The sequence below is a fragment of the Mus musculus genome, chromosome 12 (assembly GCF_000001635.26).
Source record: "Mus musculus strain C57BL/6J chromosome 12, GRCm38.p6 C57BL/6J".
Taxonomy (NCBI): Eukaryota; Metazoa; Chordata; class Mammalia; order Rodentia; family Muridae; genus Mus; species Mus musculus.
In genome coordinates, this window is record NC_000078.6 from 76,139,525 (window position 1) to 76,162,545 (window position 23,021).

A 23,021-nucleotide genomic window follows, 5' to 3' on the forward strand; every position below is an offset into this window, starting at 1 on the left:
TAGAATTGTGTGTGTTGTGTGTGTGTGTGTGTGTGTGTGTGTGTGTGTGTGTGTGTGGCCTGGCTGGGTATTTGGCCTTTCAGTTTGACTGATAATCTTGAGGTAACAGTAGGCATGTGTTTCTGAAGTGGGTAGAAACAGAGTAGAGCCTGGGGCTGTGCTTTAAGATGAGAATAAATTATGAAACCAATTTGCCTTTTGCCTCCTCTTTTCCCTTCCTGTTCTCTTTCCCACGGGGGTACTGTGTTCCACATGGACTTTAGAACCCTACGTCTAGCTCCATCACTTTCCACCCTGCAACTGTAAGTCAATTATTTCACTTCATCATTCCTTAACTGAAGAACTGGGATGCTGAACGCTGCTTCCTCCCAAAGGGCTTCTGGGAAGATTGAATAAGGTGGCGCACATCGAGCGCTTAGGATGGTCTCTGGCACACACCAGCCAATATGTTAGCTATTCGAATGGTCACTGAAGGGTCTGGTACCTGCCCCACTGCTCTGGCCTTTCAGAGCCTCTCTCTCTTGTCCACCACCTGGGCTTGCTCCTGCTCAAGCCACATCCCATGCTTCAGCTCTTCCCACGGGACTTGTTCTCCACCAAAACACCTCCATTACTCAGAACAGTGCTCTTTGTCAGTGCCATCCATGACAACAGGCAGAATGGATGCTGATACCTTGGGACAGCACTCTTCGTCTGCGCAACGTGCCAGTGAGGGTCTTCTGAGGACCTAAAGTGGTAACAGGATTACGATGCAAGAGTTGGGGCGGGCACTTTAGGTTCACAGCACCAGGCCTCCTCCTGCTCCCTGCACACTCTGATGAGCTGAACATGAAACACTAGGACTTTCTCCATGAGTTTCCGGATCACTCAAAGGTATGTCAAAAGTCCTCCATCTTTCCTACAACAAAGCTTGGCTGTTGTTGGCTATTCCAGTTTATCTTCTGTAAACATTTCAACTAATCCAAGTTTTTGTTTCTGCTCTGTGGCATCTTTAAAAAGACAACTAAGTTAACCCATTTGTGACATAGCACTGTCATGTCCCAGTGTCTTTTAACTTCCACTTGGTCTTAATAAAAAGCTCTCCTACCACATGTTCCAAAAACAAAACAAACAAACGAAACGAAACAAAACAAAACAAACAAACAAAAAAACCTCCCACTATTAGAGATAAATGATACTATTAGCATTAAAGATATAAAAAATAAAATTGGAAGGCCCAAAAGAATTTTATCAACTGTCTAGAGATGTAACTGGTCACTCAACTGCAGAGCAACTTTTTGTTTTGTTTTGTTTTGTTTTGTTTTGTTTTGTTTTGTTTTGTTTGAGACAGGGTTTCTCTGTGTACCCCTAGCTGTCCTGGAACTCACTTTGTAGACCAGGCTGTCCTCAAACTCAGAAATCCGCTTTCCTCTGCCTCCCAAGTGCTGGGATTAAAGGCGTGTGCCACCACCGCCCGGCTAACTGCAGAGCAATTTAAGAATATAATGTAAGTACAGAATTTTTAATGCAAAAAAAAAAAAATCTATGTTGACTGTGCACTCAGTGGCCAATGCCCCACAGGATGCAGTTCCCTGCCACAGCCCAGGACGGTTGATGCACAACTGATTAAGATGGATCATAGGATATGAATCCTGGTACCCATGCCCTCTCCTTCATGGGCTCTTGACCCAGTAAAGCAATGGATAGGGTTATCATCCTCTAATTGCCCCTTCGGGTGTGAGAATTTAATTGCAGCACCTAGGATTTTGTTCCCACTCTGCTTTGTTTAGTTAAACAGATCAGAGATGAAATACCAAGCATTTTTTCTCACCTGTCCAGAACGAGGTCTGGAGCAAAGATGAGCTTGCCGGGGTGGTCGATGGAGCGCCACATCAGCCCCACCATCAGCACCTCCATCCAGCAGCTTTCCAAGAGGCGGACTTGGTCCAACAGGCTGAGCTCCACAAAGCCTGGGGAGACAAGAGTCCATGAACCACACCTCCCTCCCCTCAGCAACCCATCTCTGTAAAGACAGAACGGCAAGTTATCAAATGCCAAGGAAACCCAGACAACTTAGGGAGGTAATCAATCGCTGGTTCAAAGAGGTGCTTAAATTCGAGTTAAAGGAACCTCAGCTGTGCAACTTGCAGTTTCCAGCCGCCAACCCCTTCAGAAAACAAGCTTTCGTTTAGTATTTCTAAAGATCCTGTGACTCCCCAGAAGGATGCTAGAAAGGACCCAAAAGGCAGAGCTGAGGCCCGTTAGCTTTGGCTGTGTGGTCCTAATCATTTCTGTGCCTTACTGAGGATGGCAAAGCTCACCTGTCAGAGGGGCTGCCTGTCTGTCCCAATCCATGGCTCAGAGGTGAATGGATGGGGTAGCTACAGTCTAGATGATGGAGTTAGATGATGGAGGTAGATATGGAGGTGGAGGTCATGGAAAGTAAGCAGAGAGTTGTGCCTGCTCCTGCAGATAACCAAGGCTTCAACTCAAATAGTTTTTCTGACTGTGTAACTATTCCCATACAGAGTTGGGACTATTCTAGATAGAGGTGCTGTCTCTAGGTGACTCTATTCTAACGAGCGAGGATAGCAGCCAAAAGCAGTTGACACTCTCATGGCATGAATTAGCCACAGAACTAGAAGGAAACACAGAATGTCTAGGGGAGTGAATGTCTTTCGCATAAAGCTGAGGACATAGGAACATCTTCCATAACACACAATAATAATAATACTGCAAAATATAAACACAGTAGTCAAAGGCATAGCCTTTGAGTGAAATGGATTCTGTTGTGAACATCAGCTTAGTCCCTTCCTAACTAGTAATTATGTGCATGTGTGTGTGTGTGTGTGTGTGTGTGTGTGTGTGTGTGTGTGCATGTACATGCACTTGTGTGTGTGCATAAATGCTAAGAAGCAAAGCCAGGGCCTTAACATGGTAGGTACATGTTCTATCACTAAACTACATTCCTATCTGCCCTCCCCCCGCCCTCCAGCTGGTAATTTAATCTCTTGTCAAATCTGTTTTTCCTGTAGGAATAATGGAAGTGTTCTTGCCTCCTTCTGAGAGTCTTCTACTGGTAAGATTTCTTATAAACACCTTACCAGTGTTCCTACAGTGTAAAAGCACACATGTTCAATCCTTTGGATAATGGCACCGTAAGTGTGCACAACGGAGAGGTAACTGGAGCATGAATGTAAAGATGGACAAATCGAAAGCTAGAGAGACAGCTCAGTCAATAAAGTCTGGCCAGGAACCTATGAGGACCCGAGTTTGATCCTCAGTAGCGTGTAGCATGCACCTATAATGCCAACATTAGGACATTAGGGAGAAAGAGACAGAAAGGTCTCTGGGGCTTACTGGCCAGCCAGTCTAGCCAATCATCGAACTCCAAGTTCAGTGAGAGAGCCTGTACCAAAATATAAGATGGCAAGCAATTGAGAAAGACACCAGTGCCAACCCCTGGCTTCTAGACACACACTCACACACACACACACACACGCACACGCACACGCACACGCACACGCACACCACAGATGGGCAAGTCTCGGAGCCACATGCTTGTGCCTGGCTCAGGTTCCTGATTCCTGTACACTCCCAGTCTCACTCACAGTCATACGTAAGACACCTGCAAATCTTCCAAAACACTAGGCTTGGAGAAAGACTAACAGGGGAAGGGCAGAAAGGGCGAGAAGGGTAGAGAGACCGCTGAATAGCTTTTCATAGTGAGTAGTCTCATCTCCTTTCTTCCTGGGAGATCCCGCAAATGGTGTTTGGAAAACACTTGAAATACAAACTAGAGGAAAGTGCCTCTGTGTTTTTCTTCTCTGGGAAACAGCAGACAAAATGAAATCGTCCTGGCAAAGGTGGCGACGCTAGACAAAACAAAGCTGGACAGCAGAAGAGCTCCAGAAAGCTCAGAAGACACGCGGGGCCCAGCCAACCGATGGCCACAAGAGACTTGCGCCTGGGGCCATGGCTTCCATAGTTCCTCCTCCATCGGGAGACTTCATTTATTGGATGACTGTAAAATAAGTGGGTGACCCTCCCTGAGACTTTCATCTCAAAACAACAAAATGTAGGGCCAGCGCTGTCTCAGCCAGTAAAACTGCTTTGCATGCAAGCCTGACGATGTGAGTTTGAGTCCTCGGACCAATGGTAGAAGGAAAGAACTGGTTCCTGAAAGCTGTCCTCTGACCCCCTCCACACCTGCATATGGTGCACAGATGCAGATGTGTATGTACATGTGCATGTGCACACACATGTAATAATAATAATAAGAAGAAGAATTCCAAATACTCATAATAATATTTTAAAATAAGTGCATTTAATAAAGTTAACCTATTCAACGTCATAGCTCAGCCTAGCCTACCTTAAACATGCTTAGAACTAAACCATTTCGTACAAGGCCTGTTTTATAATGAAGCATCAAATAGCTTAAGTGATCTCTTGAATCTTATACAGAAGGAGAAAGCCAGAATGAATAGAAGCGCATTCTTGCAACCATCACAGCCACAGTGAAGAACTGTGAGCTAAACCATCATAAGTCGAGGACTAGGTGGTATCAGGGGAAAGAACCACTTCATAGGATGAAAAAGTGCATATTCTGCATGAGCCCATGTCGATAGCACGAGGACTTGCTGGTTCATTTGGTTCATGATGCTTCAGCTGCTGCTTTAGTCTATTTGGATAGGATATGGATCCTTTCTCTGTTGGAGTGAGAGTTTGTACATTCCTTCTTAGCATCTGACACACCTTTTACCCTTGCACTGTGAGACTGGCTCTACCTTGTCCCAATCTGACCACACCCTTCCTCAAAAGCTAAGAAGTTAACAGGCAAGAGACAGGTCAACATGAAATCCACATTTCTATCTTTTAACCGTGCCCTAAGACCCTAGACTTGCCCAAGTGATCCTAAGTCCAGTTCCAAAGCCTGGGTAGGTCGCTCCTTAGATTCTGTCCCAGATCACATGTGGATATGAGAGGTAAGCAACAGCCTTGTATAGGAGATGTGGATATAACCAATGTTACAGTGTGTGGAAGATGGATCTGGGAGTCAAAGTGAAAAAAGTCAGATGTAGAAAGAGGTTCTATATACCATGCTTCCTGAATTACTCTATTTCACATAAAACCCGAGACTCTGGGAATTCTAGACAGAATCTAACCTTCCAGGACATGTTGTTATATATGTCAAGGTAGGAAGAAAAACACCACCATTATAAATTACAACTTTTGCTCAACTGTTAAGAGCATGCATCGCTCTTGCAGGGGACCCAATTCTATTCCCAGCACCTAGGCTGAGTTCAGTTCCTGGCACCTACACTGGACAGCTCACTATTGCCTGTAACACCAGCTTCAGGGGCTCTGACACCTCTGGCTTCCTTGGTCACCTGCAGTTGTGTTCATACAAACGTAAAATTAAAATTGAATGTAAAGAAACTTTATAGAGAAAAGTTGACAAGCTGGGCAGTGGTGGCGCACACCTTTGATCCCAGCACTTGGGAGGCAGAGGCAGGCAGATTTCTGAGTTTGAGGCCAGCCTGGTCTAAGTGAGTTCCAGGACAGTCAGGGCTATACAGAGAAACCCTGTATTGAAAAAACAAAACAAACAAACAAAAAAAAGTGACAAAACAAAGTGACAAACTGTCACGTGTCCAGGGGAAGCTCTCTGCCCCCAAAACGTGAGCGACAGGCCTTGTTACAAATGAATAGAATGAAGTCAGGATGTTGAGAATCCTACCAGGGATTTTCTTGGCCCAGCCAATCATGTGCACCAGTTCCTTGTCAGCCAGCTTCGTGAGGGACATCATCATGGAGGCCTCGGTGAAGGGCATGCTGGGACGGCTCACTAGCACATTGGGTGGCTCAGCTTCCAGCAGGGTGAGCACCAGCTGCTCGGGACTCAGAGAGTTCAGCAGTAGCTCCTTCACCCGGGGTGTGTGCCCACTGGTTCTCTTGGCTTTGTTCAGGCAATGCACCTGCTCGCTGGCACTTCTCTGTCTTCGTACTATTCGGTACCCACACCTTTCTCTCCTGGATCCTAAAGAGAGCAGATGACAATCCAGTGGGTTCTCTGCCAAGATTCCAACTCATTGAATGACCAGCCTAAAACCATGAGGGGCTGAGGGTGTAGGTATGTAGGGTAAGTGCTTGACTTGTATACACAAGGCCCTGAGTTCAAGTCCCAGCCCCAGCCCCAGCAGTATTGACAGCAGTGGCAACATCACGGATATCATTCCAGTTTATATTTTGGAGGCTGTAGGCCATGGACAAAGATAACTACTGTCTGGGTATATTAACAGCACGATGTGTTTGGAAACTTCTGCTCTGTTTCAAGGTTATCACTGGCTCCTGAAATCTGTTTCTCTTCTAAAGAATGCTGACAGACCCCCAAGTTCCAAGATAGGAAGTTAGGAATTTTTCTCAAGTAGAAAAGGAGAAAAAGTCAGGACTTTAACATTGATATCCCAGCTAGCAAATGATATATGCTATCAACATTTTAAAAACACTTGTATACCTGTATTTTTTTCTTTTTTATATACTTACACAAATATATTTCAAATAAATTAACTGAAAAAGCCTGGAAAATAAAAAGAAGATTAATTTTGTCATAAATCCTTTCAGTATTTTTCTTTTATGCCTTTTTATAATTTATAAACAAAGTTAGAGATCATAGCGAATACACTATTTCATAAGCTGCTCTAAGTTATCTTATTGAAACTATGGCTGGGGAGAAGGCTCTGTGGGTAACAGCACCAGCTATATAAACTTCAATGACCTGAATTCAGCACTCAGAATACAAGTAAAAGAAGCCTTATATGCCAGGCATAGGGACTCAGGCCTTTGATCCCAGCACTCAGGAGGCAGAGGTGAGTGGACCACTGTGAGTTTGAGGCCAACCTGATCTACATAGTGAGTTCCAGGACAGCCGGGTCTACATAGTGAGACCCTGTCTCAGAAAAAGAAGGAGGAGGAAGATGAAAAGGAGGAGGAGGGGAAGGAGGAGGGGGAGGAGGGGGAGGAGGGGGAGACACAGCAGCAGCTGAAGCCATATATGTAGCACACATATATAATCCCAGCTCTCCTACAGCAAGATAGAGGACTGAAACAAGAGAGCTGCCCAGAGAGAGGCCCAGAGAGAGGCCCAGAGGCCCAGAGGCCCAGAGGCCAGCTAGGCTAGAGAATGCAGTGCTGAGAAAGGGACAAGAGAGACTCTGCCCCAACAAAGTGACAAAGAAAAACTGATTCCCAAAAGTTGTCTGAGCTCCATGGATGTGCTGTAACACATGCAAGGGCACGCACACACGCATGCACACACACACACACACACACACACACACACACACACATACACACACAAATAAACAAAGTTCAAAGCTTGTAAGGCATTCTGTTCTATTAATATAATACCTATTTTTAAAAATCCAGCATTGTCCTGGAACCTAAGCATAGAGAATTGCCACAAATCCTAGGCCAACCTGAGGTACATAGTAAGTTCCAGGCCAGCCTCAACTAAAGAGTGCAGGAGACCATCCCTCAAAAAACAAAAACTAAAAAGCCCATGTTGCTGTAAGGCTGTGATATTATAATTTCTTTATTAAGTATTACAATGAAAATATGCCTTGTAGGTGGATTCAACTGCTTCTTTATGAATTCAAAGAAGTCAATTTGTTGAAACAAAACATATATTCAGTAAAATGTTTATGCCGATCAATAGATTACATGCCGCTTGTTTTGTGTATTTAAACTTGCTCATGTGCCTTCTGCTGTAAGAAGCTCTGATAAGGGGCTGGAGAGGTGGCTCAGTGGTTAAGAGCACTGGCTGTTCTTCCAGAAGACCCAGGTTCAATTTCCAGCACCTACATGGCAGCTCATGACTGTCCGTAAGAAACTCTAGTTCCAGGGCATCTGACATCCTCACACAAACATATATGCAGACAAACACCAATAAACATAAGATAAAATAAATAAGTTTTTAAATAAAAAATTTTTTAAAGCTTTAATAAATGGTCGAATTTTTTTTGCGGTAATCTTGTGGATATTTATTTTTTATTTTTTTATGTTTTGGTATTTATTTCATTTACATTTCCAATGCTATCCCAAAAGTCCCCCATATGCTCCCCCACCCACTCCCCCACCCACCCACTCCCACTTCTTGGCCCTGGCGTTCCCCTGTACTGAGTCATATAAAGTTTGCACGACCAATGGGCCTCTCTTTCCACTGATGGCCGACTAGGCCATCTTCTGATTCATATTCAGCTGGAGACACGAGCTTCAGGGGGTACTGGTTAGTTCATATTGTTGTTCCACCTATAGGGTTGCAGATCCATTTAGCTCCTTGGGTACTTTCTCTAGCTCCTCCATTGGGGGCCCTGTGATCCATCCAATAGCTGACTGTGAGCATCCACTTCTGTGTTTGCTAGGCCCCGGCATAGTAATTGACCAATAAATGGTCAATTTTTAAATCTTTCACAGAAAGATTTTTAAAAAGTATTCTCCTTTATCTTCATAAACACTTGTGTGGTTAAAAATCTATGTGGAGAATTTTAAACATGTTTGCATTACAGACACGTTTATATTACATGAAGCTGATATTTCAGGTTATATTCCCCCAAATAGATAAACAGTTTTCTCTATACAAATTATACCATAAGCTTTTTTTTTCTACCAATTATAAATGTCTGTCAATAATAAACACTTATTTATACTCAGTCTTAGTGATCTGTATTTCTATGCCTGGACTAGGGCCAAAATAGCTTTGTTACTATAGGCTTATGAATCAGAACATAATAAAATTATGTTTTAAGACAAGGAGGAGGAAGGCCAGGAGTGGTTGTGAATCCTAACCCCTGTATCACCACGCCTGGTTCTCCTTGAATCTGAAGTCATCCTCCCAGCTGGCTGATGCGTCATTCAAATCTGAAAATAAACAAGGACAGTAGGAGCTGGAGAGATGCCTCAGTGATCAAGAGCACTTAGCACCGTGGCAGAGGACAGGTTCCACTCCCAACATCTGTGACTCCAGTTACAGGGGACCCAGCACCCCCTCCTGACCTCCAGGGGCACAAGGCATGCATGCACACGATGCACACGCGTGCAGGCAAAACACTCATACACATAAGACAAATCTATAACAGTTCAGGACATTTCCCACTAAACAATGATTAAGAAGCCACACCACTCATGTGTTTTTGGAATGGAGAAGAATGACCACAGAAATGTTGACATTCAAGAAGTAATTGTAAGAAATCAGAAAATATAAACCTTTTTAAAAAAATCACTGTACAAGGGATGCTGTGGAGCTCAGAGGTAGAGTGCTTACCTGGCATACCTATGGCCTTGGGTTCAAACCTCAGCATGTCTGCGCACACACCATACACACACACACACACACACACACACACGCAGCACTGAATTAATAAAATCACATCATCATCATCATCATCATCAATAATGGTTTTTAAACAAAGAAGGTAAAACAGGAGCCTAGACAGTAGCATGGAAGATCAAAAGGTGATTCGGGTTAGAACTGCAAAAGAATTCTTTTACTTAGGAAGACGCTGAAATTCTCAAATCGATCGGAAATGCATGTGCCTAGAAATGTCACCAAAGGAACTGGCTCAGCTAGTAGAAGCAGGAAAACACGAAATGTGATCAACCAAGAGGAACGAAGCATTAATTCAGGATAGCATGCAGGACACTGGGCTCACTTTCACCTGTTTGATCCTGTTACTCTCCCAGGAAAAGGCTGTGTCGCTGTAGGGACATTTGAACCTAACTTATAACCAGAGGAGCTAAAAGTTTAACATGTATTTAATTTTTAAAAAACATTTATTATGCTTTTTAAAATTAATTAATTAATCTGTGTGACTGTGTGTGTGTGTGTGTGTGTGTGTGTGTGTGTGTGTGTGTGTGTGTGTGGTGTGCGCGTGCACATGTGTATGTTTGTGCTTGTACATGTGTCACTGTGTACATGTGGAGGTCAGAGGAGAACTTGCCAGAGTCAGTTTTCACCTTCTGCCTTGTGGGTCTTGGAGATTGAACTCAGGTAGTTAGGATTAGTGGTAAGTGCTTTTACCAGCTGAGCCATCTGACCAGCTCATTTATATTTCACTTTATTAATAAAGTGCTATAGATACTTAAAATCAACTATAACCCCACGGGTAAATGAAACAAAATATATATCTTAAGAAAATACTTCTCAGGGGCTGGAGAGATGGCCCAGTGGTTAAGAGCACTGACTGCTCTTCTAGAGGTCCTGAGTTCAATTCCCAGCAACCATCTGGTAGCTCACAACCATCTGTAATAAGATCCGATGCCCTCTTCTGATGTGTCTGAAGACAGCTACAGTGCACTCATTTCATAAAATAAACACATTTTAGAAAAAGAAAATACTTCTCTATGTTTTTGTCTTTTGTACAGTATGAGAATAAGGAGTTTAAAAACAGATGCAAAGCCGGGCAGTGGTGGTGCACTCATTTAATTCCAGCACTTGGGAGGCAAAGGCAGGCAGATTTCGAGGCCAGCCTGGTCTACAAAGTGGGTTCCAGGACAGCCAGGACTATACAGAGAAACCCTGTCTCGAAAAAAAACAAAACACAAAAAATTAACTAAATAAATAAATAAATAAACAGATGCACATACAGGACTGGCAATGTAGCTCAGTTGGTAGAGTACTTACCTAGCATGTATGAAGTACTCTTGGGTGTGATTCCCAGTACTACAGAAAGTAGGTTTGGTGGGACATGTCTGTAATCTCAGCACTTGAGAGGTAATAACAAAATAATTAAGGTAAGAGAGAAATAACAAAAATAATTAAGGTAAGAGATATGATTCATAAATCAAAAAGGAAGTAAGTGCAGTAAGATTGATCTTGGGTGAATGCAGAATTCCAGGTCCTTCAAGATTGGAAAGAAGAGGGGCCTAGCAAACACAGAAGTGGATGCTCACAGTCAGCTATTGGATGAATCACAGGGCTCCCAATGGAGGAGATAGAGAAAGTACCCAAGGAGCTAAAGTGAGGGGCTAAGTTCAAATTTGTTCTTGACTACATAGCAAATTAGAGATTACCTTGGGGGTTAAATGAGACCCTGTCTTAGGTAGATATAGATAGATAGATAGATAGATAGATAGATAGATAGATAGATAGATAGATAGATAAAAGTTGAGGCCAGGAGATAGCTCAGAGAGTGAAGTACTTGCTGTGCAAGGATAAAGACTTGGATTTGATCCCGTTTGATCCCCAGCACCAACATAAAAAAGCCTGGAACATCACGATATGCGCGTAACCCCAGCACTGGGAAGACAAGTAGATGAGTTCCAGTTTCAGTGAGGAACTCTATCCCAAAACTGGAGAGGAAGAAGGTACCAGAGGCTGACCTCTGGCCTTCCTCCACATTTACATGCATGCACACATATCTACACACATATGTATGCACACATAAACACATATATACAGACAAAATTTAAAAATTAAGATTTGTCTTGGATAGAGAAGCTAGGAAATAGTGATCAACCCAGTGAGAATTTTGGTCCATAGCTGACTTCTAATGACTGTTTATTACTGCCTGCTATCACTGACACAGCCATCGATACAAGAGGTGGCACCTAATGATGCTGAGCTATTGTCCCAGCGCAGGGATACAAACCAAATACATGTCTGTTCAGCTCATGTTCTTGGACATTTATATCACAGGGTGTCTTTATATGAAGCTACTACACCACCACCACCCGGCAAAAGTGTGTGTCCTTTCACTGTTTAAAAAACATCTAAATACTTCCGCCAAAGGGCAGGATCAGAAATAACAAAAATAATTAAGGTAAGAGATATGATTCATAAATCAAAAAGGAAGTAAGTGCAGTAAGATTGATCTTGGGTGAATGCAGAATTCCAGGTCCTTCAAGATTGGAAAGAAGACCCACCCATCCGCCTGAGGCTAGAGAGGTTATAGATCTTAGAGGAGACTGTACCACTGCCCCGCTTTCCTAGAGCAGTAGTCTATACAGTCCTAACTGCATTCTAAATGTCTATCCTTTTTTTTTTTTCACAACAGATTTTATCAGTCAAGGAGCAGAGTACAGACATTCCAATTCTTATTACACGTACCCAAAAAGAGCCATATACTGTGTTCACGTACCCAAACTCTGAAGTCACATTGTGTTCATGTACACAAATGAAGAGCTACGTATTGTTTTTCTTTGAACTTGTTCCATTGACTCTGCAAGTTCCCCTAAGACCTCTCATAACAACCAAATGCCTGTAATCCTCAGCCCACCAATTCACAATGTTACGCCACACACAGAACAGACTCAGGACTTCCATCTTTCACAGCACATTATCACTATTATTATTATAGGAAGATGGACTGCCATGGCCACAGACATCACAGTTCTGACAGGGCAAAGGCCAAGGACTGGCTTTCTTACAAAATGGTTCTACTAGAAACACGAGACCAGATAGAACTGAAAATATTCCAGACACAAATGCACTACTGGGATGCCAGATTGCCATTTAGTATGCTTTGTATTAAAGGATATAAAACTAGCCCCATCTACGGAATGTTATGGTGACCCCCGAGACAGTCACAGCCTCTCCTGATTCAGTATCCTGCTATTTTCTGGTTGTACCAAAAAATAAACAACCAGCAAATGATTTAACCTCTTAAAAAAAAACCATTTACACTTAAAAAATGGAATGAGGTGGGATCCCCTCACCTTTTAAAAATGTTTCTAGAGCTACTAAAAAAACTCCCATTTACAAAATAGTTGATAAAAATATTCCTCTGGATTGTACAAGAAGGGAGGCGGGCCCACTGACAGACGTGAAGGATGCTTAGTCGGACTTAGCTTCTTTCTCTTCTTCAGAGGCTGGACTCTGGTTTTCCGTCTCTCCATTTTCTGCAGGCAGCTCTGTGGTTTGCTGGTCAGCCACGTCAGCCTGTTTGCCCTTCGCTCCCCTCTTCCCTTTTATCTGCACTTTTTTTGTCTGATGCTTTATCCATTCCCGCGGCCTTTTTCGGCTTTGCGTCCACCTTGGCAGGGGCAGGCTTGGCCGACAACCTCGCGGAGCGGCGCTTGGGCTCCGCCTTGGCCGCTCCATCCGCGCTAACCTTCCTCTTGGGCATCGTGGCGGGGGTGGGAGACGCGTGGTGGGATCTGTCACCGTGGAGCCGCACTGCCAAGCCGCCACCGCTGCTACCACCACACGAACTTCTGCGACCCCGTTGTCGAGGGGGCGGTGGGAGAACCGGATGAAACCGGATTGGAGCCAATGTCTATCCTTATACCCACAGATAACCTTAGTCCTCACCATTCATCAATGAAACTTCATTTTACAATAGACAGACGATTACAGAAGTTCACAGCTGATCAGAAAGCAGAGAACAAAAACTGGTGGGGTGCTCAGCCCCAGTGGATACACCTACAGCACAAACCCTGCACACAAGGCAGGGAACATTGGTGAAGGTGGGGCAGAAAACTTGTAGAAACAGAGGACCAAGAAATTTACCGTGAGAATGGCTCCTAAAAGTGACAGGGATGCCATATCTAGGAGACCTCAACAATATGGTAAACAAGGCCTGAGCCAGTACAACACCCATAGGCATGCTAATGTGGAAAGGGGACATCTCCTGCGACCCCTCCCATAGACAAAGAACCTCAGGCAACTAAGCATGCTAAGACTGGGAAAAATTGTCTTTCCCAGGGAAAAGCTGCCAACCAAGAGGTCAGCTCTGAAACCATATACATAAAAGTAACACTGAATGAACTGAACAGTGTGTGTGTGTGTGTGTGTGTGTGTGTGTGTGTGTGTGTGTGTGTGTGTAAAACAACAACAAAAAGGCCATGGTTTTTGGGGAAGTGGGGAGGGGGAAATAAGTAATTTTTAATTTAAATGTGTATGTATATATGTTTTAAATTTTTTAAAGATAGATTATTTATTTTATGTATATGAATGCACTGTAGCTGTCTTCAGACACACCAGAAGAGGGCATTGGTTCTCATTACAGATGGTTGTGAGTCACCATGCGGTTGCTGGGAATTGAACTCAGGACCTCTAGAAGAGCAGTCAGTGCTCTTAATTGCTGAGCCATCTCTCCAGCCCCCATTTCAAATTTTTTTAAGGACAGTAGAGAAGGACAAATGTGACCAGAGGATTTACAGAAAAGCAGAAACCTGCCAGGCATAAAGGGAGGAGGACTAGGCCCTGGAGAGCTGGCACAGTGGTTAAGGATGCTCGCTGCTCTGGCAGAGGACCCAGTACCAGTTCCCAGCTCCCGCAGGGTGACTCCAGCTCTAGGGGATCTAATGACTTCTTCTGACCTACGTGGGCACTGTATGGACATGGTGCACAGACATGCATAAAGGCAAAACACTCATCTAGACAAAGCAAAATTAAATCTTTTTAAGAAGAGAGGGATAGTTAAGACCCCTTTTACATGCTCTGGCTATGAGGTGCTCCCCAGAAGGCTCACATTGGAAGGTTTGGTCTACAATGGGAGGCACTGTTAAGAGGTAACTGGGCTGCAAAGACTCTGGCTTCTTCAATGGATTGATCTCTTAAGGGATTCATGATATGACTTCATTACTGGGAGGCCGGGAAGCGAGGTCTGGTCAGGGGACTTGTTTGTGTTTGTCTGAAATGCACAGCTTGTCCTTGGCCCCTTGCACCCTTCCTTGCTTCCTGGTCACCATAAAGTAAACAGTTTCCCTCCACTCTCTCCTCCCCCATGAGACTCCTGCCTCCCAGTGACCTAACAAGCCAGCTGACCGTGGACAGAAACTCCTAAGAGCATCAGCCAAAATGGAGTTTTGTCCTTTCAACTGTTCCCTTGAAGACATTTGTCACTGCAGTGAGAAGCATGAAGAGTCTTTCTTTCCGTTCCATGGAGGGCAGAACATCCACGCATCTCTGAGACACTCCCCCCACAACATCTTCTGGAATTCCAAAGAGATTAGAAAGTCTCCCCAGCCCCACTTATGTTTTGTTTTTGTTTCAGGGTCTCATTATGCCATCCAAGATGGACTCAGAGCCACAGCAATCCTCCTGCCTTAGCCTCCCAAGAGCTGATATCACAGGTGGGAGCTACCACGCCTGGCCCACGTGGACAATTCCTTACTTCTCTGTACTGAGCCTAGGGAAACCACACTGTGTGAGAATTCATAGAAACTCTGGAATCCCATGAGGAGAGCTAAGGGAAGCTGAGACGGAGCGCCAGACACCATGTCATGATTTCCACATGTCTGCTCACTGTTCCTCTCAAACCCAAACAGCAGATAGTCTGCTGCAGAGATAAGAAACCCAAGGGCGAGAGAGAGAGAGAGAGAGAGAGAGAGAGAGAGAGAGAGAGAGAGAGAAAGAGAGGGAGAGAGAGAGAGAGAGAGAGAGAGCTGGAGCTAAGAGAAAAAAGTGAAGTCCGCAAAAAGTGAAGAAGCTAAGACACTTCCTACAGGCTCCAGCTCTCCCTACCAGGAATCCTGCCTTGAAGCTGGGGCTAAGACTGGTCAACAAAGACAATACGGTGATGCATCTGAAGACTAAACTGGAAATCATTTTCTAAATACATACTCATCTTAAAATTCTGCTTCACCTAAAACAGAAAACATCTGTTTGTAATAACTTATCAAAGGACCAAGGCCTTCTCTGTAAGCATCCCTAACAACTGGTCCAGGCCCTTTTGTACACAGATATACAATATGCTATCTTGGGGTTTCCGGGGTCAGTGTCTAAAGCTGAGCAACAGGGAGGGACTGGAGAGTTGGCTCAGCATTTAGGAACACATGCACCTTGATCTTGAAGAGGACTCAGGTTTAATTTCCAGCACTCACTTGGGTGGATTACAACCATCTGTAACTGTAGGGAGTCACTCACACATACACTCAGACCTCATGTATACACATAAGATAAAAATAAATAACGCTTTAACCCGCCCTTCCAAACAAGACAAAACAAAACAAAACAAAACAAAACAAAACAAAACAAAACAGAGAAACAACCTCGATACTTCCAGGGCAATTTAAATTCTGGATCTTGTTAGGTTTATGATTTCCTCCCAAGTCTCACCCATTCCCAACTCAATATTGACCTTTAACACTTCTGTCCAAAGCTTTCAGCTAGGTTTTCCTGAAAACAGCTGTCTTTTCTACTCATATCTCATGTTTACATATATTTCATGTTTAATTATACATTGTAACAATGATTAAAAATAGGTTTGGGAAGAAGCCCACTAGTTTCCAACATAAAAATAACTAAAGTGGGTGGGACTGAAATATCTTTTAGATATATTGATATCTACATAATATAGATCACATATATAATATATCTATAGATAGAGATACTTAGATATATCTCTTATAAGGAATCGAATGCATTCTGGGAGGCCATGGACATTGTTAGTCAGCTTTCTGCTGCTCTAACAGATAACCAAGATATGCTTATGAAAAGAAAAAGTTTATACTAGCTCTCAGTTTTAAAATTTTCAAGCAGACATGATCCTTTTAAATATCTGATGTGAGCATTTGATGGCAATGTCAGCAAGCCAGTAGAGGGGTAGAGGGGACCCTGCTCACCTATCTCATGACAGAGATGCAAAACAGAGAAAGAAAAGAATAATAGATTCCCAAAATCCCCTTGAAGCCACACCCTTAGTAACTTAAAGACTTCTGACGCAGCCCCACTTCTCAAAAGCTGTTTGAGAATAGAGGTGTCTATATCCTAATAGAGGCACCAGTCTTTTAACATACAAACCTTTGGAAAGCGCGTAGGGTGGCGAGCACAGCAAGCAGGATGTCCCACACAGAGTGGAGCGTATCATTGACTCCAACAAGCCAGAGAACGTGATCAAATTAAGAGATATACTGTTGGACTTCTAAATTTGGTGGGCATTCAAGTCCACTGGACACAGAAAAAGAAAAGGGCCAGGCAGTGGTGGCACACGCCTTTAATCCCAGCACTTGGGAGGCAGAGGCAGGTGGATTTCTGAGTTCAAGGCCAGCCTGGTCTACAGAGTGAGTTCCAGGACATCCAGGACTATACAGAGAAACCCTGTCTTGAAAAACCAAAAGAAAAAAAAAAGAAAAGAAAAGAAAAGAGAAGAAAAAGTAAAAGAAAGAAGAAGGAGGAGGAGGAGGAGGAGGAGGAGGAGGAGGAGGAGGAGGAGGAGGAGGAGGAGGAGGAGGAGGAGAAGGAGAAGGAGAAGGAGAAGGAGAAGGAGAAGGAGAAGGAGAAGGAGAAGGAGAAGGAGAAGGAGAAGGAGAAGGAGAAGGAGAAGGAGAAGGAGAAGGAGAAGGAGAAGGAGAAGGAGAAGGAGAAGGAGAAGGAGAAGGAGAAGGAGAAGGAGAAGGAGAAGGAGAAGGAGAAGGAGAAGAAGAAGAAGAAGAAGAAGAAGAAGAAGAAGAAGAAGAAGAAGAAGAAGAAGAAAGAAGAAGAAGAAGAAGAAGAAGAAGAAGAAGAAGAAGAAGAAGAAGAAGAAGAAGAAGAAGAAGAAGAAGAAGAAGAAGAAGAAGAAGAAGAAGAAAAGGACTAAAGACTGCCCAGGGAGCAGAGGGACTGGGGCTAGAGGGATGGCACCATGGTTAAGAGCGCTTGCTGCTTGCTCTTCCAGAGGACCTGAGTTCGACTCCAAGCACCCACATCTGGTTGCTCACAGCTGCCGATACCTCCAACTCCAGTGCCTCAGGTACCCATGCACATATCCAAAACAGACATTAAGTTTTAAGAAATTATTTTTAAGCAGAGCTACTAAGAAATGATCATGGAGAAAAGATGAACTTTTTTTTTCCAAATGGAGAGAAGTTACAATAAATTACAAGCAAAACAGTGGTTAGCTACCAGAAAAATAAATACAGGCAGAGCCAATGTGAATATATATGAATAAGAAAATGTATACAGATGAGTTTCAACAACCAGCAAGCTATGGGGTGGGAGAGATGGCTCAGTGTTTAAAAGTATGTGCTGCTCTTCCAGAAGCCCCATGTTTAGATCCCAGCACCCATACTGGGTAGCCTACAATGACCTGTAACTCCAGTTCCAGGAGACCCAACAACTCTAGGCTCTGCAGACACTGTAGTTACATACACACACACACACACACACACACACACACACACACATATGGGGAACACATATGGGGAGAGAGAGAGAGGTTTTATTTTATTTTTGTTTTTGTTTTTTTTTCAAGACAGGGTTTCTCTGTGTAGTTTTGACTGTCCTGGAACTCACTCTGTAGACCAGGCTGGCCTCAACTCAGAAATCTGCCTGTCTCTGCCTCCCAAGTGCTGGGATTAAAGGCATGTGCCACCACTTCCCAGCAATAGATTTATTTTAAAGAGAAAAAAATCTAAAAGAAGAAAAAGATAAATACATAAAATATGTGTTTGTATGTGTATAAACTTTAATCTGTAAGTTGACTGTAAATTATATGTGTACATTCATAAAAATATATGCAGTCATATTCAAAATCTGTGCTCTATGTGCTTTTCATAGTTCTATTACATTTCTGACATATATGTACATATATATGTATAAGTCAGAAACAAACATATACATATATGTGTGTAAGTATATATGTATATATACATATTATACACATTACATATATATGTGTGTGTGTGTGTGTGTGTGTATACACACACACACACACACACACACACATATGGTTTTCCCCTAAGTCTAGAAAGCTGGTGAAGAGACAGAACTGCACCTTCCCATAGTCATCTGAATGATCCACCATGCATTCTGCTTTCTTGTCAGAAGCTTAACTGGGGACGATGATGCCAGGATGTCACTCTTGGTTGACAGGTGGATCCCCAGCCCTTAGAATGTTTCAGTGGCTATAAGTCCACCAACCTACACAGAGGCCTTCCTCTTGCCCCACCACTGAGCCATGCAACTTTCCCCTGTAATGTACCGAAATCTCTGCCCTGTGCTTGCTCAGTTTCCCAACTCCGTCTGCAGCTGCACGGAATAACCAGTGCACTTTGGTGGATACAAACACCCAAAGACACTTCCCACGCCCTTCGCCTCCTCTCAGGCAGGCCTGAGTCTCCAGGTCCTCAGCTGTCCCAGGCACCCAGAACAATAAAAGGGAAGCGAACACTCACCACACTTGACCATTCCTACTTCGTAACACTTGCGAAGTCGGCAGGCCTGGCAGCTTTTACGCCGGTTCTTGTCTATGGTACACTGATTCGTGGCTGGACAGATATAGTCATTATGTCCTACAGCAAGGAAAAGGGTGGTTAGTGAAACATTTGGTTGGTAACACTATGTAGCCGAGAGACAGGGGACAGATACAGGAGAGGCACCAAAGTGAAGAGCATATTTGGGTGCCTTTTGGTACTAAGGATTAAACCCAAGGCCTCGGGCTAGGCAAGGTGCTTGCTAGGCAAGTCCCCACCCACTGAGCTATATTCCCAGCCTTGAGGTCTTTATTCTTTTTTTAAAGGTTTATTTAATCTTTTACATTTATTTATTTAGAAAGAGAGAGGTCAAAGGTCCAACTCAGGTCATCAAACTTGGCCAAGTTAGTGGCCAGCCTGGGCTAAGTAAGAAAAGAAAAGAAGAGAAGAGAAGAGGGAAGGGAAGGGAAGGGAAGGGAAGGGAAGGGAAGGGAAGGGAAGGGAAGGGAAGGGAAGGGAAGGGAAGGGAAGGGAAGGGAAGGGAAGGGAAGGGAAGGGAAGGGAAGGGAAGAAGGGAAGGGAAGGGAAGGGAAGGGAAGGAAAGGAAAGGAAAGGAAAGGAAAGGAAAGGAAAGGAAAGGAAAGGAAAGGAAAGGAAAGGAAAGGAAAGGAAAGGAAAGAAGAGAGACACCGAGACAGAGACAGACAGAGAAACACAGGGGGGGGGGAGAGAAAGAGAGAAGAGAGAGAAATGAAATTCCATTAACAGAGAAAGTGCAAAGACAGAGATATGTGCAGTTGTGGTCAAGCCATGGCAAGGAAGGAGCATTTCCACTCCGTAGGGAAGAAAGGAGTTGTGACTGCATAGCCTGGGCACAGTGGGGCCGGGAGGCAGATTCATCACTGCCTGCACTCTGGCTATGCAAAGGTTTCCTTTTCTCTCCTTTGTATTAGTCACAGACATCTACATAAATGTTATCACACACTGAAAAGATCATTTAAAAACTAACTCCCACTCTGTAACATACATACATACATACATACATACATACATACATACATACATACATGTAGCATGTAGCTTTAAAAAGTATAGTGGGGGAGGGCAGGGCTGAAGTAGGTGGATACCTAAACACCGGCTGGCCAGTCTCACTAATCAGAGGGCCCAGGTTCACAGAAGAAACTGACTCAAAAATTAAGGTGGACAGCAACAGAAGACAGCATCCAACATTGACCTCTGACTTCCACACATGTGCACATACACCCATCAAAAATAAACACACACAGCATCTCTAATATGGCCACTTATATACATATACACAGAGAGAGAAATAGGAACATAGAGGAATGTATGTCTATGAATGAATATATATGGATATATATTATATGTAGTCTATATATACATTATATACACTATATAATATGTGTATAGATAGATAGATATAGATATATACATAAATCAAATCTCTGTCCCCTAAGAGGACCTGGTTCAGGAACTTTCCATGAGCAGTGAGAAAGGAATGCTTATATCTTTTATTATTATCATTTTCCATCAAGGGAAGGAGGACTCCATGGTAAAACAGCTTATTTCAGAACTAGAGCAGGTAACATGCAGACGTCTGAGCCTTCAGGGTGGTAACATATGGTGCTGGCTTCCCAGATTTGATGGTAGCATGGTGGAGACATAGAAAACATGTGTTAAAGTATTGTGGGTGATGATGTATGTTAGCAACACTTCTACCAACAGTCTTGCGCAAAATGTTCTTTTTGGGTGTTGGGGAGTTTTTCTCTCTCTCTCTCTCTTTTTTTTTTGTCTTTTTAAAAATTTTTTCTAAAATGTTCTTTATATCACACATAAATACTGTAAGTTTAAAATTCATTAAGAACAAATATTTTGGTACCGCATGAGATAGAGCACAACTGTAATCCAAGCACTTGGGAGGCTGAGATAGAAGGACTTTGATGCCAGTCTGGATAGACAGCAGGAAGACTTTCTCTAAAATACAAACAACTAAATGTTTTCATTGGCTTGCCTGCCTGCCTGCCTGCCTGCCTGCCTGCCTGCCTGCCTTCCTTCCTTCCTTCCTTCCTTCCTTCCTTCCTTCCTTCCTTCCTTTCCTTCCTTCCTTCCTTCCTTCCTTCCTTCCTTCCTTCCTTCCTTCCTTCCTTCCTTTCCTTCCTTCCTTCCTTCCTTCCTTCCTTCCGTCCATCAGTCTGTCTGTCTTTTTTTCTGTCTTTCTTTCTCCCTTCCTTCCTTCCTTCCTTCCTTCCTTCCTTCCTTCCTTCCTTCCTTCCCTCCTTCCTTCCTTCCTTCCTTCCTTCCTTCCCTTCCTCCCTCCCTCCCTCCCTCCTTCCTTCCTTCCTTCCTTCCTTCCTTCCTTCCCTCCTTCCTTCCTTCCCTCCTTCCTATCTATCTATCTATCTATCTATCTATCTATCTATCTATCTACCTATCTGTGTAGTCTTGGGTGTCCTGAAACTTGCTCTGTAGACCAGCCTGGCACTGAACTCACAAAGATCCACCTGCCTCTGCCTACTGAGTGCTGGAATTAAAGGTGTGCACCACTACTGCTCAGTTCCATTGGCTTTCTTAAAAATATATATAGCTAATTATTCACTCGATTACTATAGCTCAAGGTCTTCCTCACTCGTTTGAGTTGCAGATAGCATTAGTGCCTTGTTGTAGTAGGGCAGGGTCCTTTTCTTGCTGTCCATTAACTGCACACTGCCCTGAGCTTCTGTAGACATCTACAGTTCATCACCTAGTTCACAGTGATGTCTGCTTTCTTCCAGGCCATGAAGAATGCATCTGTGATTTCAAATTTCTCTCTAATCTGCATGATAGTCTTAATGTTTTATTTATAAGCCAGGCATGGGGGTTGCACACCTCTAATCCCAGCACCCCAGAGGTGGATGTCTGTGAGTTCAAAGCCACAAAGCTATCACAAAAAAACAATATGTGTGTATGTATGTGTGTGTGTGTATGATAGATAGATAGATAGATAGATAGATAGATAGATAGATAGATAGATATGCACTACATGTGTTCCAGTGCCCATCAAGGCAAAAAGAGGATATCAGACACCCTGGAAATGAAGTTGCAGACAGTTGTAAGCTGCTATGTGATTGCTAGGAATTGAACCCAGGTCCTCTGAAAGAGTAGCCAGTGCTCTTATCTATAAATGTAACAATGATTAAAGAAAACGGCTATGAATTTGAATGAGAACAAGGAGGCACATGGGAGGGGTTGATGGGAGGAAAGGAAAAGGGAAATGATGTAATTATAATCTCAAAAACAATAAAAAATATGTACGAAGTTATTTTTACCTTTAAAAAGATCAGAAGGTTCAATATAAGCAAAAGAACTGAAGGGGTGCGACCCCATAGGAAAACCAACAGTGTCACTAACCTGGACCGCTGGAAGCTCCCAGACACTGAGCCAACATCCAAAGAGCAAACATTGAGCCAGGGCTTCCTGCATACTAGACAAATACTCTACCAACTGAGCTATCCCCAACCTGGCGAAGTAATGGACACACACAGGATGGAACTTTCCATTGATAAAATTCACATCTTTATTATGTTGCTGGTTATATGACATGTTTTCAAAAACTTAGAAGCATAAATGATTTACATAGGGAAATCTTACTATATATAAGTTATACTTCAAACTAAAACCCTATGCTGTTTTCCTCCTGGAAACCAGGCTGTGTGCTAAAGCTCAGGCTAGCCTGGAGCTCTCTTTGTATCTGAGTAGATCTGCAACCCAGCTCCCATATTTTAAATCAGTGAGAGAAAAAAAAGAAAGGTTTTAATCAATAAAATATATGAAAAAAATGTCTTTTAGGGATAAACATATTGATCCTTATGTTATTCAGTATACCAAAATGTTTCTCTTTCAATTAAATAATACCATGTAAAAGTCAA

At 43.3% G+C, this 23,021-nt stretch overlaps 1 protein-coding gene and 1 pseudogene across 3 annotated transcripts in view; both read right to left on the reverse strand.

Moving 5' to 3' along the window:
- Nucleotides 1-23,021, reverse strand: part of Esr2 (estrogen receptor 2 (beta)) — a 56,841-nt gene that overhangs the window by 19,106 nt on the left and 14,714 nt on the right. Inside the window, exons 4-7 of one of the 3 annotated variants that reach the window (NM_207707.1) lie at nucleotides 19,078-19,194; nucleotides 5,720-6,019; nucleotides 1,811-1,949; nucleotides 674-727 (exon numbers count right to left, since the gene is read on the reverse strand). In NM_207707.1, the coding sequence (NP_997590.1) occupies nucleotides 674-727; nucleotides 1,811-1,949; nucleotides 5,720-6,019; nucleotides 19,078-19,194 (610 nt within the window). The remainder of the gene's footprint in view (nucleotides 1-673; nucleotides 728-1,810; nucleotides 1,950-5,719; nucleotides 6,020-19,077; nucleotides 19,195-23,021) is intronic. The other 2 variants (NM_010157.3, NR_104386.1) reach the window with 2 other exon arrangements.
- Gm7862 (predicted gene 7862) lies at nucleotides 12,022-13,223 on the reverse strand (annotated as a pseudogene).